This window comes from Microtus oregoni, unplaced genomic scaffold, assembly GCF_018167655.1.
Source record: "Microtus oregoni isolate MIOR12 unplaced genomic scaffold, Mior012 000008F_ref0000371, whole genome shotgun sequence".
Taxonomy (NCBI): domain Eukaryota; kingdom Metazoa; phylum Chordata; class Mammalia; order Rodentia; family Cricetidae; genus Microtus; species Microtus oregoni.
This window is the reverse complement of record NW_024543067.1, coordinates 54,604,238-54,627,716: the sequence shown is the minus strand read 5'-3', so window position 1 is coordinate 54,627,716 and position 23,479 is coordinate 54,604,238. Positions and strand designations below refer to the sequence as shown.

At 38.7% G+C, this 23,479-nt stretch overlaps 4 protein-coding genes across 4 annotated transcripts; 2 read left to right on the top strand and 2 right to left on the bottom strand.

The window, feature by feature from the left end:
* Nucleotides 1-226: 226 nt before the first annotated feature.
* Nucleotides 227-1,162, top strand: LOC121451867 (olfactory receptor 149-like). The gene has a single exon (XM_041657656.1). It carries the CDS (start codon nucleotides 227-229, stop codon nucleotides 1,160-1,162), a length of 936 nt encoding a protein of 311 aa, XP_041513590.1.
* A 5,779-nt stretch (nucleotides 1,163-6,941) lies between these two features.
* On the bottom strand, nucleotides 6,942-7,868 carry LOC121451990 (olfactory receptor 8D1-like). The gene is given in 1 exon segment (XM_041657844.1): nucleotides 6,942-7,868. A coding segment is annotated over 1 exon segment (927 nt).
* Nucleotides 7,869-17,824: 9,956 nt separating this feature from the next.
* Nucleotides 17,825-18,837, top strand: LOC121451521 (ADP/ATP translocase 2-like). The gene has a single exon (XM_041657110.1). The coding sequence runs from the start codon at nucleotides 17,855-17,857 to the stop codon at nucleotides 18,749-18,751; it is 897 nt and encodes a 298-aa protein (XP_041513044.1). The 5' UTR covers nucleotides 17,825-17,854; the 3' UTR covers nucleotides 18,752-18,837.
* Nucleotides 18,838-22,275: 3,438 nt separating this feature from the next.
* On the bottom strand, nucleotides 22,276-23,208 carry LOC121451989 (olfactory receptor 8D2-like). The gene has a single exon (XM_041657843.1). It carries the CDS (start codon nucleotides 23,200-23,202, stop codon nucleotides 22,276-22,278), a length of 927 nt encoding a protein of 308 aa, XP_041513777.1. The 5' UTR covers nucleotides 23,203-23,208.
* Between the last annotated feature and the right edge of the window lie 271 nt (nucleotides 23,209-23,479).

The following is a 23,479-nucleotide window of genomic DNA, read 5'->3' as shown; positions in this document are numbered from 1 at the left end:
TCCAACTCAGCAAAAACTAACATCCCCAGCTATATTCATCATGGATTTTTCCCCCTCCTTGTAGATCTGCTCCTATAATATAAGAGTTTTGGTTAAAAACAAAACATATATATATATATATATATATATATATATGTATATATATGATAAAACTACATTGTTTGACTTCAATTTTTGTGTCTTGAGGATCTGTGTTCTGCTTTGAAGTTAGACATTATCAAAAACCATGAGAAATCTCTCTGTGGTGACTCAGTTTGTCCTGCTCGGCATCCCACATACGGAGGGTCTGGAGACCACACTCTTTGTTCTGTTTTTGTGTTTCTACATTTTCACCCTGGTGGGGAATCTGCTCATACTCCTCGCAATTGTCTCCTCCACTCGGCTTCACACACCCATGTACTTCTTCCTGTGCCAACTGTCTGTGTGTGATGTATTTTTTCCATCAGTGAGCTCTCCCAAGATGCTGTTCTACCTCTCTGGAAATAGCCGAGTCATCTCCTATGCAGGCTGCGTGTGCCAGCTCTTCTTTTACCATTTCCTGGGTTGTACAGAATGTTTTCTGTACACAGTAATGGCCTATGACCGTTTTGTGGCCATATGCCACCCTCTAAGGTACTCAACAATCATGAACTACAAGGTATGTGCCGTCCTGGCAATAGGGACATCATTTTTTGGCAGTATTCAGGCTACGTTTCTGACCACTCTCACTTTCCAGTTGCCCTACTGTGGTCCCAATGTAGTGGACTACTACTTCTGTGATATCCCTGCTATGTTAAAGCTTGCTTGTGCAGACACATCCGCCCTGGAGATGGTGGGGCTCATAAGTGTGGGCCTGATGCCCCTCAGCTGCTTCCTTCTCATCCTCACCTCCTACAGCTGCATCCTCTGCTCCATTCTGAAAATCCGATCTGCTGAGGGCCGGCATAGAGCCTTCTCCACCTGCAGTGCCCACCTCACTGCCATCCTCCTCGCCTTTATGCCAGTGGTCCTCATATACCTCCAGCCTACTCCCAATCCCTGGCTTAATGCAGCTGTTCAGGTCTTGAATAACCTGGTCACACCTATGCTTAATCCTTTGATCTATAGCCTGAGAAATAAGGAAGTAAAATCTTCTCTGAAGAAAGTGGTACAGCAAGTGTCAGTTCTGTCTAGGAAGAGATAGAGAAAAGCTTAGATCCTTCTACCTCAAAGATATGATAGTTTCTTCAAATGATTTTCCTTTCTCTACAAGGGGTAACACAGACATCACACTACTGTTTTGAAGACTTGGGTATGGAGGGCAAATTACTTAAGGTGAACCAATAAATTATTTCATTATCAAGGACTATCAAAGTATTTTAAATTTTCTCTTCCTTTGCTTGATCTATGCTATTATCAATACAACTAGTTTTCTTTTCTTTTCTTTTATGCATTGGAGCACTACTTAGCAGAAAAAAAAACAGTGACTTCTTGAAATTTGCATGCAAATGGATGGAACTAGAAAAACCATCCTGATTGGCATAACCCAGACCCAGAAAGATGAACATGGTATATACTCATTTATAAGTGGATACTAGCTATAAAGCAAAGGATATTGAGGCTATGGTTCATGATCCTAGAGAAGCTAAGAAACAAGGTGAACCCCAAGGAAACCACACATAGATTCAACCTGAAAGGGCAAATAGATAAGATCGCCTGACAAAATTGGGAGCATGGGGGTGGAAGGAGAAGAGAGTGTGGAAGGGGAAGAAGAGTGGAGGCGGGGATGGGGGAGGAAAACAAGCAGGGAGTGGGATTGTTGGAAGCAGTGAGACCCCAGATCCTGAATTTCTTGTAATCCCCTGATCTGAGTGCCTACAGCTGCTCTGAGCATGAGACCTTCAGGAGTTCCTGATGGTAGGAGAGTGGTTTCTGGTGGGTTTGGCTGGGCATGGCTATCTCTATATAATCTGCCCCTGAACACAATAAAAGGGGGCATTCTTGGGGAATTCAAGGATGACCCATGTCACTGTGTCTCTGTCTATGTGTGTCTGTGTATTTTAACCTCCAGCCCCTTGCCCGAAGCTTGCGAACTGGGTGCCAACGCACAGAGCGCAGACACAGGGCACAGTATGCGGCACTGGGATAGTCAAGATGGAGGAAGGACAGAGGTGAGAACAAAGATAGAGATATTTTGATTAAGGGAGCTATTATGTGCTTATCAAGAAACCTGGTACTAGAGAAATTCCCAGGAATCCACAAGGATGACCCCAGCTAAAACCCTAAGCAATAGAGGACCTGGCCTTGTCCTGTAGTCAGAATGATAAGTATCTTAAATGTCACCATACAACCTTCATCCAGAAAATGATGAAAAAAGAGGCAGAGACCTGCAGTTGGAGCACTGGGCTGAGCTGCCAAAGTCCAATTGAAGAACTAGTTTTCTTTATTTCTTCCTTATTCTATTGTTTCCTAATTATCCCATGATTTTCTAAATATCTCACTAATTATTTACAATTAATTAAGAAGTTTTGGCTTTGCCATCCATTTATAATTGCTGAGACATGACTAAGTCATGTATCAAAAACCTACTCCTGGATGGCCCTTGTCATGCTCTTTTCAATGAAGCAGAGTACTGATATGTTGAGCAACCTATGAACCGTTTGTATACCAAGAGTGTTGAGAGAGAATGTAGGGAGAGTAGACAGGGAGACTATGTAAGGACAAGAAAGAATCGTTTCTTTTCCATTTCTAAAAAAAAAAAAATGAATTTTGCTGTGGAATCATCAGCACTTCTAAATGCCCATGTAAAGTCCAAGCTGCAGGTGATTTTTCATTCCATATGCTTTGCTTGCAAACATGTGGTCTGTGCATCTTCCTGTAACTTTCCATTCCTCGTGTTTGCATCAATGATGCCCATGTAGAGTCCTTGTGTTTTTTAAATCTATATGTGTATGTATGTATGTATGTATGTTTGTAAGTATGGATATGTGTACTTTGTGTGTGTGATTGTGTGTGTCTCTATGTCTGTACCTGTGTGAGTATATGCATATTTTCAGGTGATTTGGAGTCCAGAAGATAACCTCAAATCCTTTGGTGCCTGAGTTAAAGGAATTTGAGAGATGTCTAAAGTATGTTGTGGATTCTGAGCCATATCTCTAGTACATTTTTTAAAAATTATACTGATACTTTCCTCTTTAAAAGAACATTTATTAACTGTGTGTATGAAGAAAACTATAATGTAGTTAAATCTTTTGTTGATGTAGTAAAGTGGTAATTGTTAGTTATTCTCCAGGACCCATGACTTCACTAGCTCTATGTAAGAATAATTAATGAAAAGTAGATGATATGATTTAGAAAGAAGGTAAAGAAGGAACAGTACTTATGAAAGTTTGGATAGAGCAAAGGGATGGAGAAAATGATTTAATATACTATCAAAAATAGAGTAAATATTTCCAAAAAGCGTTTATTAATAAAAGAAATATGATTGAAGTGATATTTTATATTTATTAAACCCATAAACTTTGGACAGTACTTGGTCACTACATAGGATTTTGACAGAGGGAAATACAGTGGTAACTACTGAGTTGTTAGGGACTAGTTCTGGCACTCTGTGGAGCCTAGAGATAGCACATCCTGGTGTAAAACCATCTTGTCCTAGTTGCTTCATATAGGCCCCAAATAAAATGGCTTGATTTTGTAGCATGTACAAAGAACATAATATATATGGAAGATAGAAGAAGGGATTTATTTTACTTTTCCTGTCATAGTTTTTACATTATATTTCTCCCAGAGACTAGGATATAATATTTCCCTTAAAATATTCATTTTAATTTGTCTTATGTTTTTTTCTTAAAAGTTTATTTGAAGGCTTTGCGATACATTAAGCCTTTAACCTAGATTCCACATTTGCTGCTTTTCTGAATCACCTATACCTCAAAACTTTTGTAAAAATAAGAATGGCTAAGTTGTTCTTATCTGAATAATAACACATCCTTTTTATCATAACAGAGTCATCATTGTTATTGGAAGTATATTGATTCATAATATAGATGAATATATCTTGATTGACCTTAACCATAACAAATCATATCAATATCTAATATTTCAGTTGAGATTTGTGGGGCCCTATGAGAGATCACCTTCCTATTGTAGCATTAGTCAATCTTATCTATAGCAACAGAACTAATAAAATAAAATAAATTAATGATAAGCACATAAAAACCCAATTGTATCTTTATCACTGAGGAAAGCAAATTTAAAAACATAAAATATGAATACAATAGAAATATAGTAATAAGTTTTGACTCTAGACTAGACCAACTGTAGCTCTTATCAGTAACTGTTCAAAGTTTAAAATTTACTTCATTCAGAAGCAGATTTGCAGTTTGAGGGATGGCTAAAGATCATTATTTAATATAATTTACAAATATTTCAACTAGATATTTATTTAGGTTAAATAATATATGTGATCACAACAGTATGGAAGAGATAAAAAATTTATTTAGAATAGACTTAAAAAAAAAACCGAAGTGATCACCAATAATCAAGTCAATAGATCATGCAATAGTATTCTAAACAATGAAATGAATTTATAGATAAATATTTAAAAGATTATTTTGAATAAATCGAAGCTAAGAACATATAAATAAAGTTTATATTTACATTAAATTTTAGAAATGCCAACCACCAGTTCACCGTGACAATGTGAAAATCAGTGTTGTCTATGGGCAGACTTCAAAAGAAGAGTCATGAAACATAATCAACTATTTGTTATTTTGACTGCAGCAACAGTTCCTAATTTATGTGTCAAAGTAATCTTTGTCCTTCCTACCTATGCTCGGTTTCACACACTTCACCATTCCCTGGATGAATTTGAGCATGATGATGTTTCACTAAATAAAATGAATCAGTTGGAACCAGAAAGTTATGGGGATTTTGTTAATATTTTGTAAAATTTGTAAATTTATTGTAAAAGATAGTATCTGCAAATGTTGACTCATTCTATATCAAGTATTAAGTTTTCACTTTTTCCAGTTCACTTCTTGAACTTTTGGGAGTATTAGACCTCTCAGTTAAGATCTTCACTCCTTTTGCTCGAATATACACATAGAGTCTTTCTCCTCATTGCCTTTCTTTTTTTTTTTTTTTGCAGAGTGAATATTTATTCAGGGGGTTATGGAGGAGGAAGGGTGAACGGGGGACAGAGAGAGAGGGGGAAGGAGGAAGAGGAGAAAGAGACAGAGAAGGGGGAAGCGGAGAAGTGGGGAGAGAGGCAGAAATGAAGCTGCCTCTCAGAGAGAAAGATGGAAAAAAGAGCCTCATTGCCTTTCTTTAACAGTTTATGTAATGTAGCTGGGTCTATTTTCTACTGAATTCTCAGTGCTGTCTTACTTCTCAATACCTTAAAGAATTCTTGAGTTACTTTGATCATTGATTCCTTAGAGAATTTGGAGAAAGCTCTTATATTCTCTGGTATTAAAGACAACTGTTTTTCTTTCCTAATTTCTAAATTCTCAGGAGATTTCTTATATCACAGATAGTTGGATAACAAATTGTACTTAATAATACATCATAATGGTCTGGGGATATATTTCCTTTACAGTGTCATTGTATAAGAAGATATTGACTCATGATAGTCAGGAGACAGATGAAAATCAAGTGATCTCACATACTATGAATTGAAAAGAAATGTTAAAACACATTGAGCAGAATCTGAAGACTGAAATTGTGAAACTTATCTGGTACTGTTATTTCCCCTATTTCTCTTGATTTTCTTTTGCATTTGTTCTGTCTTCTCAAATGATTAATGGGTAGACCTAGGATCCAGTTACAGGTTTCTAAGCATTCCATGTTAGTGAGTCGGCCAGTACATCTCACATTGCATTTTCTTTTGGAAAAATAAAATTTGTATTTTGACAGGCCCATATATGTGTATCATGCATTTTCCATATTGATTGCTCTTAACTCTAGCCTCTCTCATCTTCCTTCCTCTCATGTCTACCATTCTACTAATCTCCTTTTCACAACTGTGTGTATTGATTTCTGTCTTCTGGTTATTTCCAGAAATATTTGTGTCCTTATTTTTGGAACTACTTGTTGGTTTCTGATTGGCACACTGCTGACACAACAGAAGGCAATGACTGTCCAATGCCCCGATTCCACCAGTCTTCTGTCAGTTCTGTGAAAGGAAATTACTACTAAGAGTCATTTAAAGAGAGATAATTGTAAAGTTCTTCCTAAACCCTTAAGTAAAAGTTATTCTCATTATCAATAAGAGAAGTTTCCATTTACACTGAACAGTAAATATAGACTCATGGCTTCCTGGGATGCTGAGAATAAGGATATATAAAGTTTGAAACCTAAACAAGGCTTTGTACTAATCTACCTCCCAAGATTCAAGAAATACTGAAAATGGGAGTCAGAAGGAATGTAAGAGGTAGAAGACAGGGAGAAAGACAATAAAAATACATCATCTATAACACAATCATTATACTCATTAAATAAAAGAAGCTGAGCTGTCTCAAGAGAGGCCCACTTACAATTATTCATAGATAGTGGAGCATTTAATGGGATGAGACATCTTATTGCTGACCTGCAGACAAATAAAGGATTAAAAAAGATTTAGCAATTTATGAACAAGTTTTCTAACATCAGTTAGAGAAAAATGTGAATTAATATTTCATTTATATGAAAAAGATGTTTCCCTTTCAAAGCACTAATACATGCTTAACAATTTTTTATTAGATTGGGAAAACTTAAAAAAACAGTGATACATTTAAAAATATTTGGATATTGGATGTAACTATGTAGCTCTGTGGTATAGTGCTTGACTAATACACAGGCTCCTGTGAGATCAATTCCAAACCAAAAATTAAATTAGATATGATGTATTTTACACGGGAGAATAAAACTGAAAGGAAAGAACATATTTTCAGTAGAACATTTTTTTACCCAATTTTACCCATTTTTTTGCCAACAATGTCTTATCTCCTAACCAAGAATTTCCCCAATGCTTTCTTCACATCTTTGTTCCTCAAACTATATATTAATGGGTTCAGCATGGGGATCACTGTGGTATAGAACACGGAAGACACTTTCTCTTGTTCTAGAGAGATACTTGAAGAAGACTTCAAGTACATAAAGGTGATAGACCCAAAAAATATTCCCACAGCCATGATATGAGAACTGCAGGTTCCAAAGGCTTTGGACCGTCCCTCTGATGACTTGATGCGAAGGATGCTAGAAAAGATGAAGATATAGGAGATTGCAACAGCTACTGTGGGCACCAAGGTGTTGATCCCTCCAATGACAAATATAAGAAGCTCATTGAGATGGGTATTAGAGCAGGAGAGGTTGAGAAGGGGGAGAATATCACAGAAATAATGGCTTATGATGTGGGATTTACAAAAGTTCAGTTTTATCATAGCACTTGTGTGCACAATTGCACAAAAAAGCCCTAGGATAAAGGCAACTAGCACTAACAGTGAACGGAGCCTAAAGGACATGCTCACATTGTACAGCAATGGTTTGCAGATGGCCACATAGCGATCATATGCCATGGCAGTCAGGAGGTAACCCTCAGCCACCACAAAGATCACAAAGAAAAAGAACTGAGTCACACACTCAGAATAAAAGATTAAATTTATCTTCCCAAGAAAGTTCACCAGCATTTTGGGTGTAATAACAGTAGAATAGCAGAGATCAACAAAAGATAAGCTGCTGAGAAAATAATACATGGGTGTGTGCAACAGTGGGCTGACTGTGATGAGCAGGATCATGCCCAGGTTCCCCACTACTGTCACCACATAGATTCCCAGAAACAGAAGGAAGAGTGGGAGAAGGAGTTCTTGCTTCTAAGTTAATCCCACCAACACAAAAACAGCTGCAGTAGAATGATTGCCCATGGCCATTCTTTAAAGATTTCTGTGAAAATAGAGAATAAGGCTTTAGTTTACTATTATACCACTAATAACATGCCTGATATCAATTGCAACTAAAAATTAGATAATGAAGAACATTATCCTTCTTCCAAATAAAGCCAAATGTTTCAGAGTGAGGTTAGAGATTACATGTTCCATGTCATCTAATTTATCTCCATTAAGTTTCTCTTAAAGTCAGCTGTGACAAAATTAACAGCTTCCTTAAAGATTTAGAAACATTTGCCTTCTGGATTTAACAGCAAAATAAAAATATTCTTTTATGGAGAAAGGGAAGCATTTCCCGGCTTTTCAAGAGTAGAAATGTTGTATGTGTTTGCTCATGCATTTAAAAAATCACAACTCATAGTTAAGGGAGCCACCTTAGGGTTAGCAAGAGACTGAACCTAGAGTGGCTCCCAGATGCCCAAGCCGAGGTCCCCAGTTAGTTCCTTGGGCAGCTGAGGATAGGGAACCTGAAATGACTCTATCCTAGAGCAATACTGACGAATATCTTGCATATCATCATAGAACCTTCATCTGGTGATGGATGGAGACAGAGACAGAGACCCACACTGGAGCACTGGACTGAGCTCCCAAGGTCCCAATGAGGAGCAGAAGGAGGGAGAACATGAGCAAAGAAGTCGGGACCACGAGGGGTGCACCCACCCACTGAGACAGTGGAGCTGATCTATTGGGAGCTCCCCAAGGCCAGCTGGACTGTGACTGAAAAAGCAGGGGATAAAACTGGACTCTCTGAACATGGCAAACAATGAGGGCTGATGAGAAGCCAAGGACAATGGCACGGGGTTTTGAACCTACGTAATGTGCTGGCTTTGTGGGAGCCTAGCCAGTTTGGATGTTCACCTTCCTAGAAATGAACGGAGTGGGGAGGACCTAAGAGTTACCACAGGGCAGGGAACCCTGACTGCTCTTTGGACTGGAGAGGGAGGGGGAGAGGAGTGGGAGGAGGGGGAGAAGGGTGGGAGGAGGGGGAGGGAAATTGGAGGCTGGGAGGAGGAGGATACTTGTTTTTTTTTTTTTTTCCTTTTCTCAATAAAAAAAAAAAGTTAAAAAAATCACAACTCAAAGAGGTGAGACAGAGGATTGCTGTTGTTTGAATTCTAGCTGTTGCTATATAGAATGCAGCATTAACTTCTAATTAGTGTTACAGTCTTTCTGCAAAAAAAATGTTAATTGATCCAACCAAATGAAAGGTCAAAAAATAAATGAACAAATAGTAAAAAGTAGAGAAGATTGTGGAGGATTCTAATACTGTTTCTCTGGATTCTTTACACATAGATATCTTCAAAATATCCACAAAAAAGAAACTAATGATTCCCTGGCACAATTGCATTGAAGGTAGATATGTACATGTTTAAGAAGAAGTGAGTAACCCCAAGAAAAAAAATGACTCTAATCTAGAGTACACATGTCAAACCTCCTGGATCACCAAAATTGATAGTAAAGACTGAGAACAAAGCTGTTTCTGAACTGTACTCTGGTGAAACACAGGATCCACAATACAGTTGCTTATCCGCAAGGTTAGCAAGGAAACTGCTACCAATCAACCTCCCACACAATCATTCGCAAAATTGTCATCTGATTAGCACCCTAGCCATAAGCAAAGAAGCCATCACATATCACTTAAAACAGAGAGGTAATCATTATAAGAAATGAGCATTTTCTGGTGAACATGCTAGGAAGACTTTTATTACTGTAAACAAGACCATTTCAGTAATTGAAGCCCACAGTGCCTTTGACCCTGGATATGAACAAAGAATGTCATTTGCTACATTCCTTTACTCAAGAAACAGCACAGTCTAGTGTTTCCACAGATTTTCTGCATGAAATGTTTTCATGGATTGAGTCATATTGGTTGAAAGTGTGTGTTATTTGAGTAGAGTTAGGAAATGCAACTAGAGGTAATCTCTGTCCTCCAGATCCCCTCTTTTATGCCTCCCTCTTTTCTCATCACACATTGCGTGTTGTTTCCATGCACTTTATTCACATTGTGACATTGAATTCTTGAAAACTCTGGAATATATATATTCCAGAAAATTAAGAGTAGATTCAGTATTTGAACTCAGTGTATATGGTTCTAGGTCAATCCTTGCACCAGTTTATATTAGAAATCATTGATATTTTTCTGAAATTAGTCATCTAAATCATCACTAAACTGGAATGTGAGAGATTGCCAATCTGAGTCATTTCAGATGTCAAAGTGTAGTATATATTTCTAAAGCTTCCATAAAGGGGAATTCCAGATGATGTGCAAGAATAGAGGCAAGCTCTCCCCTTGCAGTGAACGACCTGAGAATGCAAGTCATCCTAGATTACTTAACACAGCAAGGGAATGAATGATTGCAGCAAAGAGTACTTTGTTCCAGAATTTTATCTAATTTGACAATACTAGGATTGGGAAAATAGATGGTTTTTGCACAGAAGTGTTTTAAGAAATCAAAAAGCTTCAGAGTAATGGAAACCTTGGTGAGGTTCTCTGAAGCACAGCTGGTTAAATTTGGACTCAAAATCATTCCTTCAGATTGTGTGACCTAGTCATAATAAAGCATAATAAAGTAACAAGAGAATGACAGGAAAAGAAACAGGAAAACAAATGTTTCCACATAAAGCTGAGATATTGCATGTGAGTGACATGGTTGTTATGCACACTGTCCCTCTATCAGACTGTTGCCATAAATGAAATTGGCCACTTACCTAGGTCCTCCACAGAAAGCAAAGTCCTTAGAAGTTGCTTGGTTTCTTTTTCATGTAACAGATGAACAAAGTGTCAGTATCCTGACATAGATCACCTCCAGCTTCCTAGGACCCATAATCATGAGTGGTATGTGAGGTGGAGCTTTTATATGCTGCTTTGGGGATTTTATATTAGGAATAGAAGACATTCACATGTGCACAAATCCCCTAAAGTTCCCAGCTTTTAAGAACATCCCCTAAGAATTACTACGGGAGTTCATGTTAACATTTGTCCCAAGAGAATGACGACTGGAAAGAAAGTCCTTATTATGTATTCACAAGTTGTCTATGAAGACAACATTAAGGCATATGCTACTTATTGGCTTCTGACTCAAAAATTATTGATATTTTTATAGGTAGAGGGCTTTCTTTCTTTTGACTTTGAGTAACTAAAAACAAAACAAAAGCAATAACATCAATATTCTGTTTACATTCTGAGAGGCCTTGAGAGACTCTAGAAATCATTACCACAGGACTGGGTGAGATAAAAGCATGCTTTCTCCCATTGTCAAGGTCATGGAAAACAAGATGACAGTCAGGAGCTTACCTCATTTTCCATTCTGATTTTTTGTTTTTATTTAACAATGTATTTAAGAAAGTGAATTGTTGTTTACATAACAACTTAATTATAACCTTTGGCAAACCAAGTTCATAGGGTCCTCAGTCCAATTCAGAAAGCAAGCTAAAATCTCTAGTTACACTTTTCATTTTCATTTTTTTTCTCCTTGTAGATCTGTTCAGATATGTTCAGAAAATATACCCTCATCCATTGCTGGTGGGAATGCAATCTTGTGCAACTACTTTGGAAATCAGTGTGGAGGTTTCTCAGGAAATTCGGGATCAACCTACTCCTGGACCCAGCAATACCACTCTTGGGAATATACCCAAGAGAGGCTCTATCATATGACAAAAGCATTTGTTCAACTATGTTCATAGCAGTATTATTTGTAATAGCCAGAACCTGGAAACAACCTAGATGCCCTTCAATGAAAAAATGGATGAAGAAAGTGTGGAATATATACATATTAGAGTACTACGCTGCAGTAAAAAAAAAAAATGACTTCTCGAATTTTTCATGCAAATGGATGGAAATAGAAAATACTATCCTGAGTGAGGTAACCCAGACCCAAAAAGATGAACATGGGATGTACTCACTCATAATTGGTTTCTAGCCATAAATAAAGGTCACGGAGTCTATAATTGGTGAACCAAAAGAAGCTAAATAAGAATGTGAACCCAAGGAAAAACATATAGTTATCCTCTTGCCTATGGGAAGTAGACAAAATTGCTGGGGAGAAAATTGGGATCTTGGAGGTGGTGTGGGATGAGGGTAAGGGGAGACGGGGAGAGAAAAGTGACAAGGGGAGGATGGGGGAACTTGGGGAAACAAGATGATTGGGATAAAGGAAGGTTGGATAGGGGAACACGGAGCCATAATTCTTAGTTAAGGGAGCCACCTTAGGGTTGGCAAGAGACTTGAACCTAGAGTGGCTCCCAGGAGCCCAAGGCAATGTCCCCAGTTAGTTCCTTGGGCAGCTGAGGTTAGGGAACCTGAAATGACCCTATCCTATAGCAATACTGACGATTATCTTGCATATCACCATAGAACCTTCATCTGGTGATGGATGGAGATAGAGACAGAGACCCACACTGGAGTACTGGACTGAGCTCCCAAGGTCCCAAAGAGGAGCAGAAGGAGGGAGAACATGAGCAAGGAAGTCAGGACCACGAGGGGTGCACTCACCCACTGAGACAGTGGGGCTGATCTATTGGGAGCTCCCCAAGGCCAGCTGGACTGTGACTGAAAAAGCATGGGATAAAACCGGACTCTCTGAACATGGCGAACAATGAGGGCTGATGAGAAGCCAAGGACAATGGCACGGGGTTTTGATCCTACTTAATGTGCTGGCTTTGTGGGAGCCTAGCCAGTTTGGATGTTCACCTTCCTAGACATGGACGGAGTGGGGAGGACCTTGGACTTTCCACAGGACAGGGAACCCTGACTGCTCTTTGGACTGGAGAGGGAGTGGGAGAGGTCTGGCAGGAGGGGGGAAAGGGTGGGAGGAGGGGAAGGGAAATGGGAGGCTGGGAGGAGGCGGAAACTTTTTTTTTCCTTTTCTCAATAAAACAAAATTAAAAAAAAATAAAGATTTTGTTGAAAACGAAACCGACATACGCATGAAAGAACACCATTCTTTAAATTCAATATTTGTTACATGTCTTGGAGATCTGTGTTCTGCTTTGAAATAAGGTAATCACAAAGCCACTTATATTCTCTCCATACTGATTCAGTTTATCTTGATGTGTATCCTGCACACAGAGATCAAGAGACCTTGCTTTATCCTGTTTTTGTCTTTCTACATCTTTGCCAAGGTGGGGAACCTGATCATACTTCTCGCTTCATATTCTCAAATATTTTTTATAAATATTATTTTACATTTAAAGAGGGATATGATATATAGATATGAATAATTTGCCTTGGTATGGATTTTGATTTATTGATACAAATTTAAGGTCAATTTTGTTATATATATTTGTGTGTGTATGTATTTCTGATCTTGACTAAGGTATTGTGATTGTGTAGTTCATTTAAAAATGTAATATATAATTAGGAAATGTAGGTTGTTAATGAATAATTATTGATAATAGTCAAGCTTGTAGTCATGTTAGTTAGATTTTCTAGATATATAGAGATATATTTCAGTTAGGTAGGCACTCTTCATATCTTTCAAAGACTGCAGAATATGGCATTTAAAATGTTTTAATAACTTAGGACTTTTCATGACAATGAGTCCTGTCTGCTCCTGGCAGCATCGATCTACTTCAAGAGGAAGATGGGCATCAAAGAGGCTCCTTATGGAGTTAGTTATCCATTTGAACAACAAACTGCTCTTGCCTGAACTGTTGCATAAGCTGGACATGAAGAACCCATAGAAAGAGGACTGCTGAACTTGCCTAAAGGTGAGATGGTCCTTCGAGGTTTTTGCTTCATGAAAGAGTATGCGAGACATTTTGCAAGATACAGAAGAAAATGACTAAACTGTCTTTAAAGTTTCCTGATTCATGGAAATGTCTTAACTTCATGAGAAATGTCTCTTATCTCCCTCTGACTCATGTCTAAACCCCTTTAACATACTAATCTCTTTTTGACATTTGTATATATTTATTTTTGTCCATTGGTTATGACCAGGAACATTTGTGTCCTAGGGTTTAAACTTAGAATCTAGTAGGCACAATAGTAACACACTTGGATATTTGCTTTCAAATTCACAAGTTCCATCAGTAGTCTATAGATAAGTTCTATGAGGGAAATTATGACTAAAGTTTATGATCTACATAGACATAAATCTAAACTGCTTTCTATTTTTATTTTCTATTTTTCTTGAGACAGGGTTTCTCTATGTAACAGTCCTAGCTTCCCTGGAACTAGCTCTTGTAGACCAGACTGGCCTCACACTCACAGAGATCCGCCTGTGTCTGCCTCCCAAGTGCTAGGATTAAAGGCGGGCACCACCACTGCCTGGCTTAAACTGCTTTCTAAATATTTATGTTTATGTCCTTAAGCCAAAATTCCTATCAACACTAAAAGAGAAATTTTCATTTATGCTAAACAGTGCAAAATAGAGATTCATGGTTGCCCTGGATTCTGAGAATAAGTGAAAGATAGATCTGAAAATTAAACAAAGCATTTGTACTACTAAACACTTTAAACATCAAGAAAAAATTGCATGAAGGACAGAAGAAAAGTAAGAGGTAGAACAAAGGGGAAAAGGCAGGAAAAGTATATCCTCTACAACACAGTCATTGTATTAATGAACAAAGAGAACCTGTGACTACTACTGAGGTTACACAAGAGTGATCCACTCATAGCTACTCATAGATAGAGGAAGAATTTGTGGGTTCACAACCCTTATTGCAGAACTACAGACACAGTAAAGTAATAACTGAACATAGAAGGAAAAGCTGGATACTGAAGAAAAATATGCAATATATCATTTATATGACAAAAAGATGAGTTTTCCAGTCAATGCATTAATAAATGTTTTGTACAATATTTTTTCTTTTATTGGAAAAATTTAATCAATGTTGCATGGTAAAATAACTTTAAAAACATATATGCTAGAAGTAGCCTGGTAATACAGTATTTGCCTAATATAGAGGTTGCTCTGTTGTCAACCCCAGAAACACAAACAGTAATATAGACTATATTATAAGGGTCAAGTAAAATTAAACAGAATGTACATCTTTACAGTAGAACAAATTACTTCTCACATCTATCATTTGCCCATTAAGACTTCTCTCCCCACCAAGGCAGCCCAATACTTTTTTGACATATTTGCTCCTGAAACTATACATTAAGCAAGGGGACCACTGTGGTATAAAATACAGGGAACACAGTCTCTTCTGACAGAGCATTACTTGAAGGAGGTTTGAAATACATGAAGGTGATAGAGCCAAAGAAGATCTCCACAGTCATTAGATGAGAGCTGCAGTTTCCAAAAGCTTTGGACTGACCCTCTGATGATCTGATGTGCAGGAAGTTGTAGAAGATTGAGACAAAAAGAGATAGAAACAGATAGGATAGAAACCAAGATGCTTCACCATTAACAAGAAGCAAGCTACTGTTTACCCAGGGAAACATATTTAGGTTGACTTTACCCTCGCTTTCTTTCTCTGGGAGATATTTGTGGGCCAATGAGCATGATCCAGTGGCACTAGGACATACATCCTAGAGAAGTGCTTAAGGAAATCAAATGCTTCAGAGTCATGGAAACCCCGGTGAGGCTTTCTGTACCACAACTGGCTAAGTTTGGGCTACAAATCATTCCTTCAGATGATTGTGTGAGATAGTCATAAAAATAAGAAAGGATGACAGGAAAAGAGAAAGAAAGATATTATCTACTGGAGAGAACACTGAAGCAAATCATTTCAGTAAAGTTGAGGTATTGCCTATGAGTGAACATGGTTGTTATGCCAACTCTTCCTTTATCAGACTGTTGCCATAAATGAGACTGGGCACTAATATAGATACTGCACAGAAAGCAAAGTTCTTAGAAATTGCTTGTTTTTTTTTTCCCATGTAACAGATAATTATTATGATGACCAAAGGAATGCCTTCTGTTTTCTTACACACATTAGAGTCAAAAAACAAATAATTTTTTTTTTTGCTCAAGTGAATTTGCAATATTTATCCAAAAAAAAAAGTCAAAATATCAGTGTCCTAAAGCAGACCACCTCTAACTACTTAGGATGTGATGTGCTGCTTTTATGTGATACTTCTGGGACTTAAAACTTATTAGGAATAGAAACTATTTTTACCTACACCAATCCCCTAAAGTCCCCAGCATTTAAGAGCAGCCTGCAAGAATGACTTCTTGGCCTCATGTTAACATCTGTCCCAAAATGTAATAATGTTTGTACAGTCCTTATTATGTATTCGTCAGTTCTCTGTGAAGATGCAAAATTAAGTGAGATGTCAATTGCTGGTTCTTTACTAAGATTTTATTATTTTTATGTAGAAAATAATTTTGTTGGCTTTGAGTAACTTAAACAAGACTGCTCTCTTAGTTAAGATTTCTATTTCTGCCATAAAATAAAAACATGAACAAAAGGCAAGTTGGAGAGGAAAGGGTTTATTTGGCTTACACTTCAGCTTTGCTGTTCATCACTGAAAGAATACAAGAGAATTTCTCAAAAAGGGCAGGATCCTAGAGACAAGAGTGAGTGGAGAAGCCAGGGAGGGGGACTGTTTACTTGCTTGCTTCCCCTGACATGCTCAGGCCATCTTTCCTATAGAACCCAGGACCCCTGCCCAGGAGGAGCACTACCCAACAAAGGTTGGGCCCTCCGCATTGATCACTAAATGAGAAAACACCTTACAGCTGTATCTCAAGGATGCATTACCTCAACAGATGATACTTCTGCTCTGATGACTCTAGCCTGTGGCAAGTTCAGTACATCTGTTAATATTTTATTTGTGCTGCCTTGGGAGAAGAGCTTTGCAGAAGAAGAAGAAGAAGAAGAAGAAGAAGAAGAAGAAGAAGAAGAAGAGGAGGAGGAGGAGGAGGAGGAGGAGGAGGAGGAGGAGGAGGACGAGGAGGAAGAGGAAGAAGAAGAAGAAGAAGAAGAAGAAGAAGAAGAAGAAGAAGAAGAAGAAGAAGAAGAGGAAGAAGAAGAAGAAGAAAACAAGGTCTTAGGCACTCAAGGCTAAGTGACTGGGGAAGAAGCAAGTTGGCTCTTCTCAGTCTCAAGATAATGTTCCTGTGTTTTTGAATATTTTATTCCAACAATTTCTTTAGAGATTTTTCATCCCACCATTATATACAGAGTTTCTTCTCCTTACCTCAGTCTCTCATTTTTCATTGCTTGTTGTGGTTGTAACTGAATCTTGCTGTGTAACCCAATGACTCAGCCTTAAAATTTTCTTGCCTCAGCATCCAAGTGCTTGAAACACACATAGGCCAGACTGCTTTTGTTATTTTTGTTAATTTCATTTACTGAAAAATTACTGTCCCCATATAGTATATCCTGATTTGGGCATTCTTTCCCTGCACTCCTAACAATTCTTTACCACTCTTCTTTTCAGAATTCACCCCCATTTTGTCTTTCAGAAAATAAACAGGGTTCTAAGAGAAAATAATAATAGAAAATAAGATAGAAAAGCATTAAATAAGACAAATTAAACAAAAGGAAAGGAGCCCAAGAAAAGGCAGAAGGAAAAGATACACATGCAGAGACCCACTCATTTGCATACTCAGGAAACCAATAAAAACACTAAACTGGAAGCCATGATATATATATATGATGTATATGCCAAGGACCTGTATACCTGTAGATTATAAATTAAAAACTAAGTTGTAAAAGCCCTGTCATAACATTATGAGACAATTCAAAGATAGAATTGAGTTCATTTTCTGTTGGCCATCTACTGCAGGGAAAGGACCTATTTTTTTTAACTTTATTCATAACTTTATTTATGAGGTTCTTCACAAGGGCCTATTTTTTAAGAGTAATTTGTTTCCCCAGTGAGACTCTCTTACTGAAAGCAAATTTTCATTTGCAAGTGGTTATCAATTGGAAATAGCTTCTGTGTTAGGAATGGGGCATGTTTCCACTTTCCCTTTCAACTTTAGGATACCTCTGTTGCCCAGAGTCCGGGAGTCGAAGCCGGTTGTCAAGCCAGTCCCGTTCCACGCTCCCCTGCCTTTTCTTTCTCTTTCAACATGACAGATGCTGCTGTGTCCTTCGCCAAGGACTTCTTGGCAGGTGGAGTGGCCGCGGCCATCTCCAAGACAGCGGTAGCGCCCATCGAGCGGGTCAAGCTGCTGCTGCAGGTGCAGCATGCCAGCAAGCAAATCACGGCAGATAAGCAATACAAGGGCATTATAGACTGCGTGGTTCGTATCCCCAAGGAACAGGGAGTCCTGTCCTTCTGGCGTGGTAACCTGGCCAATGTCATCAGATACTTCCCCACCCAGGCTCTCAACTTTGCCTTCAAAGATAAATACAAGCAGATCTTTTTGGGTGGTGTGGACAAGAAGACCCAGTTTTGGCGCTATTTTACAGGGAACCTGGCATCAGGTGGTGCCGCTGGGGCCACATCCTTGTGCTTTGTGTACCCCCTTGATTTTGCCCGTACCCGTCTAGAAGCTGATGTGGGCAAAGCTGGAGCTGAAAGGGAATTCAAAGGCCTTGGTGACTGCCTGGTTAAGATCTACAAATCTGATGGGATTAGGGGCCTGTACCAAGGCTTTAATGTGTCAGTCCAGGGCATTATCATCTACCGAGCTGCCTACTTTGGCATCTATGACACTGCAAAGGGAATGCTTCCAGATCCCAAGAACACTCACATCTTCATCAGCTGGATGATTGCACAGTCTGTCACTGCTGTCGCTGGCTTGACTTCCTATCCCTTTGACATGGTTCGCCGTCTTATGATGATGCAGTCAGGACGCAAAGGAACTGACATCATGTACACAGGCACAATCGACTGCTGGAGGAAGATTGCTCGTGACGAAGGAAGCAAGGCCTTTTTCAAGGGTGCATGGTCCAACGTTCTCAGGGGCATGGGTGGTGCCTTTGTGCTTGTCTTGTATGATGAGATCAAGAAGTACACATAATTATGTCGTAGGTGTTCTCCCCGAGAACAGGCATGTTGTATAATACACCATATCTTGAACATTCTGGACAGATTCCCTGGGCTTGTCTGTTTTATCAGTGGCAACTATTTACCAGTTGAAAAGTGGGAAGCAATAATATTCATCTGACCAGTTTTCTCTTAAAGCCATTTCCATAGTGACAATAATGATGGGGCTCAATTATATTTTTTATTTCAGTCACTCCTGATAATAAAAATTGAAGAAATAAAAAATATCTAAAGACAAAAAAAAAAAAAAGGATACCTCTGTTACAGATTTCTTAATGCCTTGTGGTGCTTCCTCACTCTCTGAGTTCATAGTTAAGTCAACCATGCTGATTTAGAAGGCCTCTTTACCTGAGAGTCCTCTCTCCCCTCAGGCTTTTCTGCCCTTTCTGCCTCCTCTTCCACTTCCAGGATGCTTTCCCAATATATGGTGCTTTATTCATTGTAAAGAGACATTTTGCCAATACTGATTTTTCTTGGGTAACTTAATGAATTCTTCAGTCTTAAGTATCTTTATATTTAGTAAATTTAATTTAGAAAACCAATTAAATTTAACCACACTTTACATATACTTTTTTATTTTAAGCACAATATGATGAGGCTAGAAAACAAGACCCGAGATAAAATTTTGAAGGCAAACCCCTCCCCCCCCCCCAAAAAAAAAAAACAAATGGAAGATAACCTGCAGAAAATATTTTTAGTTTATCCCAATGTAAGAAGCATAGGTGTAGAGTATGCTTTTATTTTGAGGAAGCCAAGGAATTTTCTGCTTTATTTCTTTTTTTTTTTTTTTTTGAGACAGGGTTTCGCTGTAGTTTTGGAGCCTGACCTGGAACTAGCTCTTGTAGACCAAGCTTGCCTCAAACTCACAGCGATCCAAATGCCTCAGCCTCTCGATTACTAGGATTAAAGTCATGTGCCACCACCACCAGGCTGGTATTTCCCATTTCTATACCATTATCTAATACATTCAGTGATATTTCTTCCATCACTGCAACTCTTCTTGCTTATACACAGCTTATATTATGATGTGAAATATGAGAGAAACAACTCTTCATAAAGAAGTAATGACAAAATGACAAAGCAATGTGTTGAATTTGGTATTGATTTTTATAGTTGTAGTAATGCTTTCCTTAAATGTAGTGGTTTAAATGTAAGAAATTGTTAAGCTGAAATTGTGGAGACATGCTAGTTAAAATAGATTAACTAGATCTAATTAAACTAATTTTAACTGGCTAAAGCTAATGCTTGAAGTGCATTATGCTCCTCCTATGTGTTCCAAGAGAAGAGGCACACAAATACTTCTGAGCTTCTACCTGTGGCTGTAGAGAAACAAGTATGTGTATGAATGAGCCCATGTGCCCAACACTATGGAAGACTTTTATTCAAATGTAGCTCTGCTATCTCCATTGTCCAGTCAGTGACAGTAGTATCTTTGTTATAATCAAAATGTTTCAGGGTGCTTAAACACTTTCTTCTCCATCGATTTCTATTCCTCTTTTTTTTAGTAATTATTTTTTATTGAAATATAAAAAAAAAATAATTCCCGCCTCCTCCCAGCCTCCCATTTCCCTCCCCCTCATCCCACTCTTCTCCTCCTCCCCCCACTCCTCTCCCCCTCCCTCTCCAGTCTGAAGAGCAGTCAGGGTTCCCTGCCCTGTTGGAAGTCCAAGGTCCTCCCCCCTCCATCCAGGTCTAGGAAGGTGAACATCCAAACAGGCTAGGCTCCCACAAAGCCAGAACATGAAGTAGGATCAAAACCCAGTGCCATTGTCCTTGGCTTCTCATCAGCCCTCATTGTTCGCCATGTTCAGAGAGTCTGGTTTTATCCCATGCTTTTTCAGTCACAGTCCAGCTGGCCTTGGGGAGCTCCCAATACATCAGCCCCACTGTCTCAGTGGGTGGGTGCACCCCTCGTGGTCCTGACTTCCTTGCTCATGTTCTCCCTCCTTCTGCTCTTCATTGGGACCTTGGGAGCTCAGTCCGATGCTCCAGTGTGGGTCTCTGTCTCTATCTCCATCCATCACCAGATGAAGGTTCTATGGTGATATGCAAGATATTCATCAGTATGGCTATAAGATAGGGTCATTTCAGGTTCCCTATCCTCAGCTGCCCAAGGAGCTAACTGAGGAGTTCGCCCTGGGCACCTGGGAGCCCCTCTAGGTTCAAGTCTCTTGCAAACCCTAATTAAGACTCCCTTAATTAAGTTATGTGATTCCCTGCTCCTCTATCCAACTTTCCTTTCTCCCAATCATCCCGTTTCCCCAAGTTCCCCCCATTCTCCCCTTCTTACTTTTCTCTCCCCATCTCCCCTTACCCCCGTCCCACCCCAGCCCCAAGTTACCAATTTCTTGCCCGGGAATCTTGTCTACTTCCCATATCCAGGATAACAACTATATGTTTTTCTTTGGGTTCACCTTCTTATTTAGCTTCTTTAGGATCACAGATTATAGACTCAATGACCATTATTTGTGGCTAGAAACCAATTATGAGTGAGTACATCCCATGTTCCTCTTTTTGGGTCTGGGATACCTCACTCAGGATAGTGTTTTCTATTTCCATCACTTGCATGCAAAATTCGAGAAGTCATTATATAACCCTAGCAGCACAGACATTAAGGGAAACATTGAATAAATGGGACCTCCTGAAGCTGAGAAGCTTCTGTAAAGCAAAGGACACTGTCAACAAGACAAAAAGGCAACCTACTGACTGGGAGAAGATCGTTACCAACCCTGCAACAGACAAAAGTCTGATCTCCCAAATATATAAACAACTCAAGAAACTAGACTTTAAAATGCTAATTAACTCAAGTAAAAAATGGGGCACGGAACTGAACAGAGAATTCTCAACAGAAGAAGTTCAAATGGCCAAAAGACACTTAAGATCATGCTCTACCTCCTTAGCAATCAGGGAAATGCAAATCAAAATAACTTTGAGATATCATCTTACACCTGACAGAATGGCTAAAATCAAAAACACCAATGATAGCCTTTGCTGGAGAGGCTGTGGAGGAAGGGGTACCCACATTCATTGCTGGTGGGAATGCAAACTTGTGCAACCACTTTGGAAATCAGTGTGGAGGTTTCTCAGGAAATTCAGGATCAACCTACCCCTGGACCCAGCAATACCACTCTTGGGAATATTCCCAAGAGATACCCTATCATATGACAAAAGCATTTGTTCAACTATGTTCATAGCAGCATTATTTGTAATAGCCAGAACCTGGAAATAACCTAGATGTCCTTCAATAGAAGAATGGATGAAGAAAGTGTGGAATATATACACATTAGAGTACTAAGCGGCAAAAAACATTTCTATTCCTCTTAAATATTTACAAAGATTACACTATCCATCAGTAAATTATATTGATTGATAATGCACAAAAATGTCTCAGACATTCTCACACATAACAATTTCTCACATAATGGCGAATTTTTTCTCTAAAGGAAAAAAATAAAATTAAAAGAAAACTCATGTGTTGCTTTTTTCTTCCTCTCAATTTTAAGATGACTGCCTTCCACCAACCACCTTTTTCAGTGCATTCTTTACATCCTTGTTTCTCAGGCTGTATATTAAGGGATTCAGCATTGGGATCACTGTGGTGTAGAACACAGAGGACACTTTCTCCTCTTCCATATTATTGCTGGAAGGTGGTTTGAAATACATGAATGTTATAGACCCAAAAAAGATTCCCACAGCTAAAATGTGGGAGCTACAAGTGCCAAAGGCTTTGGAACGTCCTTCAGTGGAGCGGATACGAAGAATACTAGTTAGGATGAAAGCATAAGAGATGATGACAGCCAGTGTAGGTGCTAGGGTATTAATTCCACCAATAATAAATAGCAGTATTTCATTGATATGGGTGCTGGAGCAAGACAGCGTCAACAGGGGCAGAATGTCACAGAAATAATGGCTGATACTATGAGACCCACAGAAGGACAACATTGTCATGCGTGTTGTATGAACAGTAGCTCCAAAGAAACCCAGTGAGTATACCACAGTCATCATTATGGAACAGACCCTTTGGGACATGACAATGTTGTAAAGCAGTGGTCTACAGATGGCAACATAGCGGTCATAGGCCATGGCTGTAAGGAGGTAGCCTTCGGCAATGACAAAAATGAGGAAAAAGTAAAGCTGAGTCATGCACCCCGAAAAAGAGATGGTGTTCTTCTCAGATACAAAGTTCACCAACATCTTAGGCGTGATGACAGAGGAATAGCAGAGGTCAATGAAGGATAAGTGACTGAGAAAATAATACATTGGAGAGTGAAGTTGAGAACTGATGGTGATTAAAAGGATCATGCCCAAGTTTCCCACCACTGTGATCACATATATCACAAGAAACAAGATGAACAGTGGGACCTGAAGCTCTGGGCGTTTTGTTAGTCCTTCAAGGATGAAGTCAGTCATTGAAGAGTGGTTCATAATATCCAGTACTTATAAAATATTATCTACAAGAAGAAGGGAGAGAAAGTGTTGCTGGTCACACTTAATTTCTGTTTCTCATTGACAGATTGCATCTCTGATAACCTCATTTCCCCCAAAATCTTTGTGCACTAATATTAAATATAATAAACAATATTAAAATTACTTTTTAAGCTTTTGATATTATGACATCATTCCTCTTTTGCCTTTCCTCCCTTAAATTCTTCCCATATACTTCTTCTTGTTCTGTTTAAAATTCATGACCCACTTTTCATTA

Bases quoted from the DNA above. Each gene is read 5' to 3' on its own strand.
- LOC121451521 (XM_041657110.1), top strand. From the start codon at position 17,855: ATGACAGATGCTGCTGTGTCCTTCGCCAAGGACTTCTTGGCAGGTGGA.
- LOC121451867 (XM_041657656.1), top strand. From the start codon at position 227: ATGAGAAATCTCTCTGTGGTGACTCAGTTTGTCCTGCTCGGCATCCCA.
- LOC121451989 (XM_041657843.1), bottom strand. From the start codon at position 23,202: ATGAACCACTCTTCAATGACTGACTTCATCCTTGAAGGACTAACAAAA.